Raw genomic sequence first — 19060 nt, forward strand, 5'->3', positions numbered from 1 at the left:
ACTGATTGACAATACATTTCACATGCTGTTGTGCAAATGGAATAGACAAAAGGTGGAAATTATAGGCAATTAGCAAGACACCCCCCCAAAAAAAGTGATTCTGCAGGTGGTGACCACAGACCACTTCTCAGTTCCTATGCTTCCTGGCTGATGTTTTGGTCACTTTTGAATGCTGGCGGTGCTCTCACTCTAGTGGTAGCATGAGACGGAGTCTACAACCCACACAAGTGGCTCAGGTAGTGCAGTTCATCCAGGATGGCACATCAATGCGAGCTGTGGTAAAAAGGTTTGCTGTGTCTGTCAGCGTAGTGTCCAGAGCATGGAGGCGCTACCAGGAGACAGGCCAGTACATCAGGAGACGTGGAGGAGGCCGTAGGAGGGCACAAACCCAGCAGCAGGACCGCTACCTCCGCCTTTGTGCAAGGAGGTGCACTGCCAGCGCCCTGCAAAATGACCTCCAGCAGGCCACAAATGTGCATGTGTCTGCTCAAACGGTCAGAAACAGACTCCATGAGGTGGTATATGAGGGCCCGACGTCCACAGGTGGGGGTTGTGCTTACAGCCCAACCACCGTGCAGGACGTTTGGCATTTGCCAGAGAACACCAAGATTGGCAAATTCGCCACTGGCGCCCTGTGCTCTTCACAGATGAAAGCAGGTTCACACTGAGCACATGAGCACATGTGACAGACGTGACAGAGTCTGGAGACGCGGTGGAAACGTTCTGCTGCCTGCAACATCCTCCAGCATGACCGGTTTGGCGAATGGGTCAGTCATGGTGTGGGTGGCATTTCTTTGAGGGCCGCACAGCCCTCCATGTGCTCGCCAGAGGTAGCCTGACTGCCATTAGGTACCGAGATGAGATCCTCAGACCCTTGTGAGACCATATGCTGACACATGCACATTTGTGGCCTGCTGGAGGTCATTTTGCAGGGTCTGGCAGTGCCTCCTTGCACAAAGGCGGAGGTAGCGGTCCTGCTGCTGGGGTTGTTGCCCTCCTACGGCCCTCCTCCACGTCTCCTGATGTACTGGCCTGTCTCCTTGTAGCGCCTCCATGCTCTGGACACTACGCTGACAGAACACAGCAACCTTTTTTGCCACAGCTCGCATTGATGTGCTATCCTGGATGAACTGCACTACCTGAGCCACTTGTGTGGGTTGTAGACTCCATCTCATGCTACCACTAGAGTGAGAGCACCGCCAGCATTCAAAAGTGACCAAAACATCAGCCAGGAAGCATAGGAACTGAGAAGTGGTCTGTGGTCACCACCTGCAGAATCACTCCTTTTTTGGGGGTGTCTTGCTAATTGCCTATAATTTCCACCTTTTGTCTATTCCATTTGCACAACAGCATGTGAAATGTATTGTCAATCAGTGTTGCTTCCTAAGTGGACAGTTGATTTCACAGAAGTGTGATTGACTTGGAGTTACATTGTGTTGTTTAAGTGTTCCCTTTATTTTTTTGAGCAGTGTATATTCATGTTTAATTTTTCATATTTCTTTTGCAAATGTTAATCTTTTTCACTTTCATAGTATTTGTGTAGATCATTGACAAAAAAGTCCTTTAAATCCATTTTAATCCCACCTTGTATAGATGTCAAAACGTGGAAAAAGTCAAGGGGTGTGAATACTTTCTAAATGCCCTGTATATATTTTGTTATTTGTATTTGTAATACGACTGTAAAAACACCACCAAATCAGCTGAATGGATTTTTCATTTTGGAAATCTGTTCCAAAGTATTCACACACATTATAGAGCGAGATACCGATCGTATACAAATGTAAGCAAGTTTGAAAATATTATGTTAGTGAAAATTTTGTTTGTGCTTCTTGCGGTCAATTTCAGTCCACAAATGATTTGTAATTGCGTTCCGTCCCCCTTATACCATCCCTCAAGAAGAAAAAAATGGCCCATAGCTGAATTAGTTGATGATTCCTGCATTATACAGTTCATCAATAAACAACCCACAATTAAGGAAACCCCATTAACTCACATACAAATACTTAGAGCACATACGTATCCACACAAAAATGTGTCAAATGTAGCAGCGGTGAGGTGTAAAACTATAAAACATGCCGAATTCTTCTTTAATGAGCCATGTTTAGAGAGGAGCAATTTCGTGCACTGTTTCACAGGGCAACCTTTGGTGAGTAGGAATGACACTTTGGGGTTCAGCACTGGGAACAACACTAGGGGCAGCGTGCCACAGGTGACTCACTCAGCACTTAAAACGACACACACACACAACATGCATTTACGCACACACACACACACACAACACCCACACACACACACACACACACACACACACACACACACACAACACACACACACACACACCTCAGCCTGACTTCTGTTATTCTAACTGTTCTAACTGTACTGGGTGAAAAAGGAGAGAGGGGCAGCTGAACAGTGACTTTGTGAAAGAGACGGATACATAACTGTGGAACTATCATTCTCTATCACAATTTTACAGAAGTAGTGTTACACTGAGTTTGTCCAGGTTTTGTATGTGCTTCAGGGGTTCAGGAATTGGTGAGGAGAGAAGCCCCTTGTCTCTGTATTTGACACGACACCACCACAGGAATCTGGGACCACAGATTTGGTCGCTCACTAAGGCCCTAAACTTCATTCGGAAATCCCAATGCTCAAAAACCTTGATGCGGTTTCACTGTATCCCCACAATACTGACAAACTGAATAGCCAGATCGAGCCAGAACCGTAATGGAGACATAACAGAGGAGAGTCATGTGGAGTCAGGTGAACTGTACTAGGATCAGCCTGGATGTTGCCGTTACAGTCATTGGGAACGATTTAGGAACTGGAGAGCGGGAAAGAATCTGCTGAATGTGAGTTACTGTATTCACCTCATCCTGTGACAGTGTGGATTTAGTTATCAAGTTGTAGCCTCGAGGAGGACCCCCACCTCTGTGTTTCCATTAGAGGCACTGATCACAGGTCAGTTTTGCCTATGGGTAAAGTAGGACTCTGAAGGTACAAGCTATCTAGATCTGATCAGGGGTCTATTCAGAGTCAGTGATGTGAAACGTTCTGACCAGATAGATGTACAATGAATAGACTGACAACACCCCCTAGTCTACCTGACAGTTCTACACCATACACTTCTATCTGAACGTGTGTAACCTTACCTTCGACGATGCGCTGCTGCTGCTGTTTGATCGCGAGAAGCCCAGGCCCTGGTCTCCTCTGGCTCGTTGACCAGCCAGGGGTTGCCGCGCCCCTCCTTCTCCCCCCCCCATCGGGTCGACCTGGGAATGTCACACAACAACATGAGCAGCAGCCAAGTGTAGCGAACGCACTCCCTGTGCCTGTCAATCACCTGACCGGACACACGCCGAACACTGACACGCATCGTCAACCCTCGGCTTCCAAAAACACGGTACAATGGACACGTGTGCAACCTCTTAGCAAGCAGTTACATCTGTAACACTCATGTTACTCATCTGTGTGTTGACTTTTTGTAACATGTTCCTTCCCTTCAGATGAGAAAGCTTATTTATTTTCTTGTTTGGTTTTACGTTCTGAACAAGGAAGCAGATATGTTTAGTTGCTTAAAAAAAAAAATAGGACCGGCTTGTTCGAATGTAAACACTGCATGCTAATCATACACAGCCACAGGCCAAGTTTCCAGTTGTTTCATTCTGACTGACACACACCACACACACACTAACCAGACCAGAGTGCTCTTGTTGGTCGTGTAGCGCTCAACACTGTTGTGTATCTCTCTCTTTTGTGTGTGTGTGTGTGTGTGTGTGCGCGCGCCTGCAGGCCCGCATTCCATCATGCATTTGGGTATATAGCCCTATAGCTTAAAGACCTTTTTAAAAACACCAGCACATTCTTAAATGTACCATCAAATACAGTATGCCCATCAGAACCTGGGTGGTATGATGTCTTCAGGGTGTCATGGCTTGGTGTGGATTCAAGTCACCCACCAGTTTCTCCAGCCTGCAGCCACGGCTTCCTCTCCCCCAGCACCCTGCAAGGCCTGCGAGGCCCTATGCGGACCGTCCCGCCCCTAAATCAAGCATGGGAACTCCCAGGCCAACAGCAATCAGTATGCCTGGCTGTTTGAAGTCCTTCCCTGGCCTCCCCTGCTCACCACGCTGTGTGATATATCCTCTTTTTTCCACCTGTCCCACACCTCTTCTGGGACCATGACATCTCAGCCATAACTCACAGAGAGGAGAGAGAGAAGAAGGAGTGGAGAAAGAGGAGGTGGAGAGAGGAGGGAGAGGGTAGGGGGACAGAGAGAGGGAAGATGGGAGGAGGCAGAGGAGAAAGAGAGAGGAGGTCGAGGTGGACGAGGCAGAGAGAAAGAGGGAAAAGTAGAGCGAGAGAGAAAGAGGAAAGAGAGGGTAAAAGAGAGGTTAATGCCTCGATCACACCCATAGCGTTACTGCGCAAAATGGTACGATGCATCATCGGGATATGTGTGCAACAAAAGTTCAACATTCACCTTCTGCTACCATTTCTGCCAAGCCGTCTACGCACACAGATTGACGCATACGTTCAATAAATCCAACGTATGAAGCCTCACAGAACGCACTGCAACTGCCTCCGCAACGCAATGGCAAGCGCAGCGCTCTGTTGGAAACTAATGTACTTCTGGTGTACCAAAATGCAACGACACTGTCGGTGGGATCGAGGCGTAAGGYGAGAAAATACAGAGAAGGGAGAAGAGAAGGGCAGAGGTCAAGAGGGGAGGAAGAGAGAAAGCGAGGGAAGCCTGTAGGCTCCAAAGCCCTGAGGGCCTGTGTGTGAGACCGGGTGAGTAATAGTCAGTTGGTCTCGTGAACTCTGAGCCCCACTGTAAATTCAGATGGGAAGTCGGTGGAGACTGCAAGATGTTGGACTGATCCACTATTGGACCCCCCCCCCCTTCCATCTCATCCCTCTGTTTATCACCTCTATGTAATACCCCCGGGGACAGGCATACAGGTGGGCCGGTCCGTGAGACCAGGCTGGCCTCCTAACACTCATATTTGCCGGGTTTGGTTTCAATTTCAACCAGGCGGACCTGGTTAGAGGTTCCAACATACACAGGGGACTAGGCTGCGTTTGGAGATGCATTCGGTCGTGATCGAAAATATGGAAAGAGTGAAAGAGAGCGCCGTTATCAAAATCTTTGGACAAAGTGCACTTTAGGGGAATGTGCTAAAATATCAAAGCCACTTTGTATCAGGGCTGAAGTGTTCAATCGCCTGCTCCGCTCGCTTGCTGCCGGGGCATCGGGTCCGGACTCTCAGTTAAACTTACAGGCGTCGCGTCGGACGTTTTGCCGCCCCGAGGTCTTTTGTTATTGGAAACACTGACGCCATGCACTTCAAAAAAAGAAACYGGAAAAGAGAATTTCGGAATTTCAGTTCGGACTCTGAGGATTAAAGGGGAACCAATGATCCTTCTCTAGCTCAATAAGGTAAGAGGAGAGAAGGCTGAAACAATCAAGCCGTAGCTACCCTCTCTCTGACTCGGGGAGGATCGCAGGCCAAACGTCTACTGTTTGTTCCCAGCAGCAGAAGGGAAACTCGTTTTTTTGTTTCCATCTCAAAGGTCATTCGATTACGCATCCCTGTGGGATCTGTTTCAGCACGGCCTCAGAAAAGGACCATACAAAGTCATTTGACCTAACTTGGAACTGGCCGTCTAAAATAAACACACTATAAATTAATTGAATATGCATAGGTTTCCATCAAAATGGCTGAAGAATATAAACAAAGTGGTGTGATTTTGGGGCTATGGCTTCATCCGCTCCTCTCCGATAGGACTAACAAGATAACTAAGAAGCTGTTTAACATTATTGGGATATAGCCTACATTTACCATGTCCCAGAGGAAGGGGTCTGGGCTCTTTAGGGAGAGAACATCAATCATGTCATCACATTGTGCTCATGGCGGGAGAAAGAAAAGCACCATTTAGTCCAACGGCCCACTAATTGTCGGGCCCCCGGGGTTGTGGCGTTGTGGTGCGCCCGGGACATGCCAAGAACAGCAAGCAGGAACTAATGAACTCCGTGTAACGTTCCTCTATCAGACCACTAAGCCCACTCACTCTATACGCTCTACAGTCAATATACAGTGACACCAAGCCTGTTAGAAGTCCATCTCGATCTTCCTCTGCCTCCTATGGGCTTTGGGTGTCCTCCACATGTCAAGAGGGCCCTAACATATTCTGTTCTCAGAAAACATGGCTTTGAAAGGAGACAAAGGCCAAAAGTGGCAAGTGATATTTTTTGGGAAAAAGGCCCAGTCCAGTTAAAAACTACATTTCCTGTGTTTCATATACATTTCCACACTAGGTTGGAATAACACTGTGAAAATGATGATAATGCCCTTTTAGTGTAAGAGCTGTTTGAAAATGCAGCCTGAAATGTCTGCCAGTTTGGACTGCCTGGTGACATCACCAGGTTGTAAATTAGTTAATAGACCAATAAGAAACAGATTCCCAAACCTCCCTGCCAATAACAGCAAGTTTTCAGTTTTCCCCTCCCCACTCAGACCACTCCCAGACAGTCCTAGCAAAATTGTTGCTTAAGAGATTGTTCTTTGCTACATAGGTATTTTTGTTTATTTTAGATTTTTTTTATTGAAAACAATCCCGGTAAGGTACTTAAATGTTACCCAGAAATGATTGGATATTGAGACAAAAACGGCTGCATTGGACCTTTAAAACGAATAATCAGGCAAAACTGGAGTGTCTTGTGGATACAACTAAGAAATGTATAGTTGAGATGTAGAGTGTACAGTTAAGGAAACAATGAAATCTAATGGTCCTGTGAGGCGGATGACGACTATCTGGCATCCTACGACCTTTTCTCAAGTGCCTCCATCTGTAGACAAACCGGAGCGATATGCTCAGACCTGCCTTCTGACAGAGCTATTTACAGCAACACAGCCATTACCTCAAAGCGGATCTGATTCCAGGACAGCACTTGTCTCTCTCCGCAAACGCATTAAAACAGTGTGCCAGGAGCTCACATTCCTCCTAACCCGACTACATAGCCTGACACAGTCACAGATCCACCACCAGCAGAGCTCTTCTCGAAGGACGGCTAGACGTTTTCTGAGAGCTCACCGTGAGGTCACTTTAACAATAGAGATGTATCGTCTACGTCCCAAATGGCACCCTATTCCCTATATAGTGCACTTTTTAAAATCAGGATCTGGTGAAAAGTAGTGCACTATGTAGGGAATAGGGTACCATTTGGGATGAACACTTTATTTAATTCTGTGACTCTGACCAAGGTGGCTTGGAACACCTGTAAAGGGTACTGACCCCTGTTCCATGACTGAAATAATAGCGTGTCTGATTGATTTCACACAGTGGTTTGGAGTAGGGTGTGGCTGGTCTGGTGTGTGACTGGTAGAACTATGTATGAACTATGTATATACACCCTCCCCTTGTTAGGGAGACACACACAATATGATAAAGAGCTTGTGTCTTACTGTAGGGGTGAAAGGTAGGGTGGACTTATCTGACTGACGCAGAGAAGCAATAGCAGATGTACCAGACAGACAGACAGACAGACAGACCGACCCACCCCTCCTTACCATTCTGCTCGTCCAGCTCGTTGCCTATATCCTGACCCATCAGCTTCTGTCGGCTGATGACGGCAGCTAACGCGTCCAACCCAGCATCCTGAACTGTTCAGAGAGAGGGAGAGAGACAAAGGGGTTAACTCAGCCCTGTTCAGCATGATAGAGAGACAGACAGAAACAGAGAGAGGCTCCATAAGAGAYAGACCTATACATTATAGCAGGGTTCCCCAACTGGCAGTCCGTGGGCCGAATATGGCCCAAGGGGGATTTTATTTGTCCCTCCAACTTTTCTGAGCAATTGTTTTTTTAAATCCTGCAAAGGTAAGCGTTGATACTATGATGACAACCTGCTAAACTACACATTTGTTTCCTCAAAAGTATATATCTACAGTGCCTTCAGAAAGTATTCAAACCCCTTGACCTTTTCCACATTTTGTTGTGTTACAGCCTGAATTTAAAATGGATTAAATTTAGATTTTTAGGGCACTGGCCTACACACAATACCCATTTATTTAAATTCATTTTATGTTAACAAATTAATAAAAAATGATAACTAAAATGTCTTGAGTAAAGTATTCAACACATTTGTTCTCACTCACTCTGTGTGCAAAATAGTTTTTAACATGATATTTGAATGATTACCTCATCTCTGTACCCCACACATACAATTATCTGTAAGGTCCATTAGTCGAGCAGTGAATTTCAAACACAGATTCAACCACAAAGATCAGGGAGGTTTTCCAATTCCTTGCAAAGAAGGGCACCTTTGAAAAATAAAAAGTAAATAAAAAAAACAGACATTGAATATCCCTTTGAGCATGGTGAAGTTATTAATTACACTTTGGATGGTGTATCAATACTCCCAGTCACTACAAAGATACAGGCGTCCTTCCTAACTCAGTTGCCGGAGAGGAAGGAAACCGCTCCAGGATTTCACCATGAGGCCAACGGTGACTTTAAAACAGTTCCAGAGTTTAATGGCTGTGATAGAAAACAGATACTCACAGCTGTAATTGCTGCCAAAGGTGATTGTAACATGTATTGATGAATACTTATGTAATCAAGACATATTCATGTTTTATTTTTCATATTTCTTTTGCAAATGTTAGAATCTTTTTAGACTTTGAGTATTTTGTGTAGATCATTGACAAAAAAATGACACTTAAAACCATTTTAATCCCACCTTGTAACATGTCAAAATGTGGAAAAAGTCAAGGGGTGTGAATACTTTCGAAAGGCACTGTATATATTTGTATTTATAAGACTGTAAAAACACCACCAAATCAGCTCTAAGGGATTTTCATTTTGGAAATCTGTTCCAAAGTATTCACACACATTATAGAGAGAGATATGTGATCGAATACAAATGTAGCAAGGTTTGAAAATATTATGTTTTAGTGAAATATATTTGTTTTGGCTTCTTGCGGTCAATTTGCAGTCTACAAATTATTTGCAATTGCGTTCCGTCCCCCTGACCATCCCCCCAAGAAAAAAAAATGGCCCATAGCTGAATGTAGTTCATGATTCCTGCATTATACGGTTCATCAATAAACAACCCACAATTAGGAAAACCCCATTAAACTCACATACAAATACTCTAGAGCACATCACGCATCCACACAAAAATGTGTCAAATGTAGCAGTGGTGAGGTGGTAAAACTATAAAGACATGCCGAAATTCTTCTTTAATGAGCCATTGGTAGAGAGGGAGCAATTTTGTGCACTGTGATTTCACAGGGCAACCATTTGGTGAGTAGGAATGACACTTTGGGGTTCAGCACTGGGGAACAACACTAGGGGGCAGCGTGCCACAGGTGACTCACTCAGCACTTAAAACGAACACACACGACGAAGACATGCATTTACGCACGAACACACACACACACGAACACACACACACACACACACACACACACACACACACACACACACACACACACACACACACCTCAGCCTGACTTCTGTTATTCTAACTGTTCTAACTGTACTGGGTGAAAAAGGAGAGAGGGGCAGCTGAACAGTGACTTTGTGAAAGAGACGGATACATAACTTGTGGGAAGCTATCATTCTCTATCACAATTTTACAGAGGAGTAGTGTTACACTGAGTTTGTCCAGGTTATTGTATGTGCTTCAAGGGGTTCAGGGAATTGGTGAGGAGAGGAGAAGGCCCCTTGTCTCTGTATTTGACACAGACACCACCACAGGAATCTGTGAGACCACAGATTTGGTTGCTCACTATAGGCCCTAAACTTACATCCGGAACTCCCAATGGGGGCTCAAAACCTTGATGCGGTTTCACTGTATCCCCACAATACTGACAAACTGACAATAGCCAGATCGCAGCCAGAACCGTAATGGAGACATAACAGGAGAGTCATGTTGAGTCAGGTGAACTGTACTAGGATCAGCCTGGATGTTGCCGTTACAGTCCATGTGGAAACGATTTAGGAACTGGGAGAGGCAGGGAAAACGAATCTGCTGAATGTGAGTTACTGTATTCACCTCATCCTGTGACAGTGTGGATTTAGTTATCAAGGTGTAGCCTCGAGGAGGACCGCCACCTCTGTGTTTCCTACTAGAGGCACTGATCACAGGTCAGTTTTGCATCCCACTCCTCTAATGGGTAAAGTTAGGACTCTGAAGGTACAAGCTYATCCTAGATCTGATCAGGGGTCTATTCAGAATCAGTGATGTGAAACGTTCTGACCAGATAGATGTACAATGAATAGACCTGACAACACCCCCTAGTCTACCTGACAGTTCTACACCATACACTTCTATCTGAACGTMGTGTAACCTTACCTTCGACGATGCGCTGCTGCTGCTGTTTGATCGCGGAGAAGCCCAGGCCCCTGGTCTCCTCTGGCTCGTTGACCAGCCAGGGGTTGGCCGCGGCCCCTCCTTCTCCCCCCACCATCAGGGTCGACCTGGGAAATGTCACACAACAACATGATCAGCAGGCCAAGGGTGTAGCGAACGCACTCCCTGTGCCTGTCAATCACCTGACCGGGACACACGACCGAACAAATGACACGCATCGTCAACCCTCGGCTTCGCAAATAAACACGGTACAATGGACACGTGTGCAACCTCTGTAGCAAGCAGTTACATCTGTAACACTCATGTTACTCATCTGATGTTGACTTTTGTAACATTTCCTTCCCTTCAGATGAGACAAGGCTTATTTATTTTCTTGTTTGGTTTTTACGTTCTGAACAAGGAAGCAGATATGTTTTGTTGCTTTAAAAAAAAATAGGACCGGCTTGTTCGACATGTAAACACTGCATGCTAATCATACACAGCCACAGGCCCGAGAGTTTCCAGTCGAGTTTCACTCTGACTGACACACACTGACACACACACACTAACAGACCAGAGTGCTCTTGTTGTGTCGTGTAGCGCTCAACACTGTTGTGTGGTTTCGAGCTATTTTTCTGGTAATGGGAAAAAGCTGTCTGAGGCTGCCTCAGACCCTGAGGTTGTGTTGCGGTGAAGTGTCAAGGTCTCTGTTAGTACAGATAGATCAATCCCGTCCGTCAAGACAGTGTCACCTACTGGTCAGACCCAGGTCCAGCAATTCACCTCAGACAGAGCTGACTGGACAGACTGGAGGAGTGGCATTGGCTGTCAGGGAAATTAGGATTGTAGCCATTGGTTGTCAGAAGTAGGCACTTAAAATCTCCTCCAATTCCCTTAACAAAGCCCATTTACTACAATACCATACAGCTCATCAAACCCTTGTGGTACACTATGTTGAAAAGAATGAAACATATGTCATTGTAGATGTGATTCCAGGKTCATAACAAACCACAATGTCGCCAGGGAAAGTAATGGTGTGATCAGAAACCTCAATTAGGTATACTTGTTGATGTTAAGAAGTTCCTCTCCTTACGCTGGTATTGGACAYGACAGGTTGTKCWAAARTMGKYCTCAAAGTTGGTTGTGATGTGRGTCAAGCATGGCGCCATGACGCCACCTCCTTCCTTCCTKTTTCRGAGGGCGAGTGTGWAGTTTGAAGCACCCCAWCTCCCTCTCTTRACTCCTTGGCKCAGCWTACTTAGCAGCGGCYGCCGGGGCGAGACAAGGAGGTCGGCAGCCAGCGCTAAGCTAATCTTTCTGACAGGTTTGGTAACTATCCTACCGCGTGGCGGATCTCCACTTCCTCCCGCCGTGTGAAGATTAAAGCTTATCCAATTAACCGCCCACTGGGGCCCGCCAACTTAATCAGGCATCTCTGGGCAGCCCGTATCACACTCCACCGCCGCCGAGGACCCGACAGACAGACAGGCCTCTGAGGCTGTAACTCGGACAGGGCCGATTTAACTCATTTCGACTTGTTGCAGGAGTGATCAAATATAAAGTCTCTTTCTGTAGTGTTGTCTCTCTTGTCGAGATGTGTGTTTTGTCATATATATATATATTTTTTAATCCCAGCCCCCGTCCTCTTCAGGAGGCCTTTTGCCTTTTGGTAGGCCGTCATTGTAAATAAGAATTTGTTCTTAACTGACTTGCCTGGTTAAATAAAGGTTAAAACAATTTAAAATAAGGAGAGATTGATAAAGGGAAAAGGGGTGGTAAGGGGCTTGGGGGTATTCCAAAGAGGGTCAGGGGTGCAGTGAGCCTTCAAAATGGAGGCGCCACGTCTCTTCTTTGCTTGATTAGAGGCTAATCTCTCTCTAATGTATTGTTTCACAAATAAAATAAGCCCCCTTATCCCGGACCAACCCCTCTCCTTGAAAAAATTTGAACAGCTTAGGTTATCCAAGCGAGGCTAATACCCACCCACCCCAAAGACCACACACCGAGTGCCAGGCCTACCTACCCACCCCCTCTCAAATCATCCACCCACCCCACACCTACTCATTCCAGGGTTTTTCTTTATTTGTACTGTTTTCTACATTGTAGAATAATAGTGAAGACATCAAAACTATGAAATAATACATACAGAATCATTTAGTAACCAAAAAAGTGTTACAAATCAAAACATATTTTATATTTGAAATTCTTCAAAGTAGCCACCATTTGCCTTTATGACAGCTTTGCACACTCTTGGCATTCTCTCAACCAGCTTCACCTGGAATGCTTTTCCAACAGTCTTGAAGGAGTTCCCACATATGCTGAGCACTTTTTGGCTCCTTTTCCTTCACTTTGCAGTCCAACTCATCCCAAACCATCTTAATTGGATTGAGGTCGGGTGATTGTGGAGGCCAGGTCATCTGATGCAGCACCCCATCACGCTCCTTCTTGGTCAAATAGCCCTTACACAGCCTGGATGTGTGTTGGGTCATTGTCCTGTTGAAAAACAAATGATAGTCCCACTAAGCGCAAACCAGATGGGATGGCGTATCGCTGCAGAATGTTGTGGTAAACATGCTGGTTAAGTATGCCTTGAATTCTAAATAAATCACAGACAGTGTCACCAGCAAAGCATCCCCACACCATCACACCACCTCCTCAATGCTTCACGGTGGGAACCACACATACGGAGATCCTCCGTTCACCTACTCTGCGTCTCACAAAGACAGAGCGGTTGGAACCAAAAATCTAAAATTTGGACTCATCAGACCAAAGGACAGATTTCCACTGGTCTAATGTCGATTGTTTGTATTTCTTGGCCCAAGCAAGTTTCTTATTCTTATTGGTGTCCTTTAATATTGGTTTCTTGCAGCAATTCGACCATGAAGGCCTGATTCACGCAGTCTCCTGTGAACAGTTGATAAAGAGATGTGACTGTTACTTGAAGCATTTATTTGGGCTGCAATTTCCTGAGGCTGGTAACTAATGAACTTGTCCTCTGCAACAGAGGTAACTCTGAGTCTTCCTTTCCTGTGGCAGTGCTCATGAGAGCCAGTTTCATCATAGCACTTGATGGTTTTTGCGATGCACTTTGAGAAACTTTAAAAGTTTTAGAAATTTTCCGGATTGACTGACCTTCATGTCTTAAAGTAAATGATGGACTGTCTTTTCTTTTTGCTTATTTTAGCTGTTCTTGCCATAATATGGACTTGGTCTTTTACCAAATAGGGCTATCTTTTGTATACCCCGCTTACCTTGTCATAACACAACTGATTGACTCAAAAGCATTAAGGAAAGAAAAGCATTCCAGATGAAGCTGGTTGAGAGAATGTCAAGAGTGTGTCAAGCTGTCATCAAGGCAAAGGGTGGCTACTTTGAAGAAGATAAAATATCAAATATATTTTAATTTGTTTAACACTTTTTGGGTTACTACATGATTCCATATATGTTATTTCATAGTTTTGATGTCTTCACTATTATTCTACAATGTAGAAAATAGTCAAAATAAAGAAAAACCCTGGAATGAGTAGGTGTGTCCAAACTTTTGACTGGTACTGTATATTTTACCGGGGAAACTTGAAACGGTAAGATCACAAGAGTAAGATCAACTGTGTAATTCATTAGTTGCCATTTGATTTAGTTATGGGCCACCAATGTTCGTAATTAGCTGTGGGATCTATAAAAAGATAAAAGCAAGTGTTCCCTTCCCTCCCTGCTTTCAGCCCCGAAGTGGATTAATCCAAACAAGAAAGTCCGTTAAACACGTAGAAACGGAGCAGTCTCAGATCAGACTAATAAGAAAATAGTTAACGTTTCCAAAGTCTGCTAATTTTATCAATCGATGACTGATCCTGAGCTTTACCTCACTTTTACCACACGACCATTCCACTATTCCTTGAAGGTAAATTGAAAACCTCAGTATCATCCCTGTAGCCTGTGTGTTATTAAAAGAACACGATCCTGTCAAATGAATGGGGTTTGACCCTCATTTAATTTCACATACAAAACATACTCAAAACCTGACAGCGGAAGTCCATGCCGTTACCACTGAGTGAGCGTCATTCATTTCACCTCCTGGCTGTCGAAATATATGTCACCTGGGATGGGGCAGGTCAAACCCGATGCTAAGTAATGACCGTTTTCCGAAGTGTTTTCCTAAGCTCCTGTACAGAGCTGTCACTACAATTAAGAATAATATGAGAATACAGGATATAGCCAGTGGCGTCCAGTGCTTTGATTGGTCCACTGGCAGATGAGGATGACAGGATGAGGATATGAGCTCAGCGGAGAGTGATAAACTATAAACTCGAAAAGCTTGGGTTGCACAGCCGATCCCTTTAATTTTCTCACTGAGCCTCAGTGTACCAGTTTCGGGCAGTGCCAAGAGTGTGATCACCAGCGCAAGACAAGCAAAGCCTCTTGATGAATGAGAAACTGAGAGATTTAGAAGTCAACTGCCCTGCGCCGACCCCAATATGGCAGACTAGACTTCCAATGGCGTCGAATGGGCTCAGACAAAAGGTTGTACGGAAGTCCAAAGACTTTCTTTGCACACAAAGTTAGTGACCGGTGACTTATCCTCAAAAGAAACCGTGGATCCGTTAGACCCTTTAGACACATCTGGGCTGAGACAAACTCAAGACTCAGATTAATTGGCAGCACTAGCAGACAGAAAGAGATAGTTCTCCGCTGGAAGGATGGGCTTTGGTGCATCACCAATTGCCTATGACTGATGTTCAGATTCTGGTCCATTTACATTCACTTAAAAATGAGTGACGTATGCTAAAAGGAGACTTAATGAGCTGTGTGTGTGTGTGTGTGTGTGTGTGTGTGGTGTGTGGTGTGTGTGTGTGTGTGTGTGTGTGTGTGTGTGTGTGTGTGTGTGTGTGTGTGTGTGTGTGTGTGTGTGTGTGTGTGTTTGTGACACTTTACACATAATGAGCTGTAAGAGGGAAAATACCTCGAGGGCTCTGGCTGTTAACGTCACCCTTGAACGTGGCATTTAGCTGCTTGTCCCTGGTGACCAGGTCGTCAACAAGGTTCTGTCTCCGATCGGCTTCGACTGCATTCTGGAGGGGCGGTTGTGTTAAGGTCGAGATTATGGTAAAAAAAAATACAAATTTAGACCACAACATGATTAACAAGGTTGGACTATTATTTACTACATTCATTATAAAGTAACAGACAATGCAAATCACAGATTTTCATTGCAGAGAGTGAAGGATTGATGCGCATTTCTTACAAACACTGCCCTCTACAGGTCATTTCACAGACCTCACATACAACTACACTGCAGTGTCATGAATGTGAAACCAAAGGTTTTGGACCTGTGCTGCGTGTCATCAGTCACATGACCAGAGAGGCCCAGTGATCATGTGTGAAAGGAAGGATACATGCGCCGGGAGGAGAGCTCGGAGCAAACTCTCTCTGAGCTGGTTGATGTTTTGTTTCAGCTTCTGCGCGACGCTCGCGTGTCATGTTATCTGGACAGACAAATAACACTTTTACAATCAATTCCTAAACAAAATGAAAATACAGTAGCTACAGTGCCTTCAGAAGTATTACACTCTTTACTTTTTCGACATTTTGTGTGTGTTACAGCCTGATTTAAAATGGATTAAATTAGATTTTGTGTCACTGATCTACACACAATACCCCATAATGTCAAAGTGGAATTTTGTTTGTAGAAAATGTTAGAACTAACACAAAATGAAAAGCTGAAATGTCTTGAGTCAAGTATTCACCAACGTATTCAACCCTTTGTATGGAAGCCTAATAAGTTCAGGAGTAAAAATGTGCTTAAATCACAGAATAAGTTGCATGTACTTTTCAGTGTTAAAATAGTGGTTACATGATTTTTTTATAACTACCCATTCTGTACCCCACACATACAATTATCTGAAGGTCTCTCAATCGAGGTGAATTTGAAGCACAGATTCAACCACATAGACCAGGGAGGTTTTTCAATGCCTCGCAAAGAAGGCACGATTGGTAGATAGTAACATTTTAAAAAGCAGAGCTGAATTCCCTTTGAGTGTGGTGAAGTGGTTAATTAGGCTTGGATGGTGTATAATACCCAGTCACTACAAAGATACTGGGTCTTCCTAACTCAGTTGCCGGAGAGGAAGGAAACCATTCAGGGATTTACCATAAGGCCAATAGGATTTTAAAACAGTTACAGATTTAATATGGTTGTGATATGAGAAAACTAAGGATGCATCAACATTGTAGTTACTCCACAATACTGACAATAATTACAGAGTGAAAAAAGGAAGCCTCAAGAATAAAAATATTCCAAAACAGGCATCCTTACTTAAGTGCAACAAGGCCTTAAGTAATGACAAAGAAATAACTTTTTGTCCTGAATAGAAAGCTTTTGGGGAAGCACAACACATCACGGAGTACCACTCTTCATTTTCTAGAATGGTGGTGGCTGCATCATGTTAGGGTATGCTTGTCACCGGCAGGACTAAATGATAAAAAAACGGAATACAGCTATAATCACAGGCAAAATCCTAGATTCAGTCTGCTTTCCACAGACACTGGGAGATTAATTCACCTTTCAGCAGGACAATAACCTAAAACACAAGGCCAAATAATACCTGAGTTGCTTACCAAGAAACATTGAAGTTCCTGGTTTGCCTAGTTACAGTTTTGAGATAAATCGCTTGAAAATTATGGCAAGACTTAAAAATGTCTGTCTAGCAATATCAACTCAACTTGACAGAGCTTGAAGAATTAATAAAGAATAATGGGCAAATATTGTACAATCCAGGTGTGCAAAGCTCTTAGAGACTTACCAAAGACGCGCAAAAGGTGCTCTTACAAGTATTGAATCAGGGTGTTTAAAAATCGTAGTAATTATATTTCTGTATTATTTCATTCATAAAAAAGTAGTGCCAACATTCTAAATTAACATGTTTCATAACTGTACATTATGAATGAGTATTGTGTGTTACAGTAGATGGGTGGGGGAAACAATATCTTCAACATATTTTTGAATTCAGGCTGCACCACAGCAAAATGTGGAATAAGTCAATGTATGATACTTTCTGAAGGCACTGCTATATACTTATTGAGGAATCAAATGTGTAGTTAAGCGTGTGTCATCATAGTATCAACCTTACCTTTGCAGGATTCCCTCTTGTCCTCTGTTGTCTGTTTCTTTCATGAATGTTCTCTGCAATTTCTTGAACAAGGCGGCAAGTGGCTCATAACTTCTGTCCTACAAAAACCAGGTCGGTATACAATTATCGTGAGTAGTGCTATAGTTGTATATGTAGTTTAAAATAAGTGTAGTGTTTGAAAGCTCAGTAAAAAGAGATGCTGCAAATCTTCAAGGTATAATAACAAACAAACAAAACAATTGTAGACAAATTCATTTGGCGCTGATTGAGTGGTGCCAACTTTGTCTCGAGTTCAATGATTAATGTCATTCAGACTGGAGACAATTTGTTCCTCATCATAGCTACTCAGTATATTAACGTTAGATAAATAGCTAGCTAGCTCTTAGCTACTTAAGTCATAACCTGCTACAGTATATTGTTATCAGCGAAAGTGCATTGCAATCTTTCGTGTGAACTATCAATGTGAAATAATAATATACGAGTCAAGTCGTATTTAGCTATATCTTTTAAAATAGCGGTTAAAGGGACCGAGTTACTGTTACTAACGTTAACAATCTAGCTAATAACACAAATATATAGGTTTGAAGACGTATTTCTATATTTATCCAATGCATCTTAAATATATCTCAATGCACCCTTAAAGCGCTTACCAGGGATCTTGAGACATGTTAACAGTTATAATTAATGAATTGTGTCGATATTTACTCCAGAAATTGTTGATAAGCAGGAGCACTTCCTGTTTGGGTGTGACGTCAGGATGGTGTCCTGTGAGTAAACACTTTCAGTCGTGATTGTTTACGTACCTCAATGTTCTTGACGAGAAGCTGATCAAATGAATCCAAATCAAATAAATTGTAATGTTCCTCTCTGACAGAGCTGCTGTGTCCCAAGTCCACCAGACCCACTGTAGCTGCAAACCAAATGTTATTCACAGTTTTACAAATCTTCCATCAGTCTCTGTTATGTGTATCTACCTCTCTTATTATAATAAATAATAAATAAGCAATATCCAAATATTTATAATAAATATTATGACTTTTTGTTTCTATTTATTTATAGAGCTGTGGCTGTGTGGCCTTGGACAGCCAGCAATGTAATTATTTTGTTTTGGTGGATAAAGGTCATAAAAGGTCGACATAACCACTGCTCATGTTTTGTTGTTAAACAAAAATGTCAACACGCTACGTTGCCCCCTGTTTGTCTAGTGATATGGAAGTCCTTATGTAACATTATGTGAGATTATGACCTATAGTATAAACATACTGTAGGCTACAGTCTTCAATCATCAAGATAGGAAGAGTTTGTTTTTCCTCAACAACATGTAAGCCCCATTTAAATTGATCTATTTACAAGGTTTCTTTGTTTCAAGCAAAACAATGTGGTGTTTGATCAAAACAATATCTGTTGTGTGAAATGATCCTTTGCTAATTCTAGGAATAGAGCGTGCTCATTTGGCACGCCCATGTTTTCCTATAAAACAGTTTCATAGAGCTATGTTCCTCCAGAAAAGAGAAGGGAAAGGAAAATGCATTCAACTGAAATGGTCTTCCGCATTTAACCCAACCTCTGAAAGACTT

General features: G+C 43.5%; 1 protein-coding gene across 3 annotated transcripts in view; it reads right to left on the reverse strand.

The window, feature by feature from the left end:
* The window catches only part of stx8 (syntaxin 8), an 84005-nt gene that overhangs the window by 47985 nt on the left and 16960 nt on the right, over nucleotides 1-19060 (reverse strand). Inside the window, exons 5-6 of one of the 3 annotated variants that reach the window (XM_070449273.1) lie at nucleotides 10363-10481; nucleotides 7477-7664 (exon numbers count right to left, since the gene is read on the reverse strand). In XM_070449273.1, coding sequence (XP_070305374.1) covers nucleotides 7492-7664; nucleotides 10363-10481 — 292 coding nt within the window. In that variant the 3' untranslated portion in view covers nucleotides 7477-7491. Of the gene's footprint in view, nucleotides 1-7476; nucleotides 7665-10362; nucleotides 10488-19060 lie in introns of those variants that run through there. The other 2 variants (XM_070449232.1, XM_024010833.3) reach the window with 2 other exon arrangements.

This window comes from Salvelinus sp. IW2-2015, linkage group LG1, assembly GCF_002910315.2.
Source record: "Salvelinus sp. IW2-2015 linkage group LG1, ASM291031v2, whole genome shotgun sequence".
Taxonomy (NCBI): Eukaryota; Metazoa; Chordata; class Actinopteri; order Salmoniformes; family Salmonidae; genus Salvelinus; species Salvelinus sp. IW2-2015.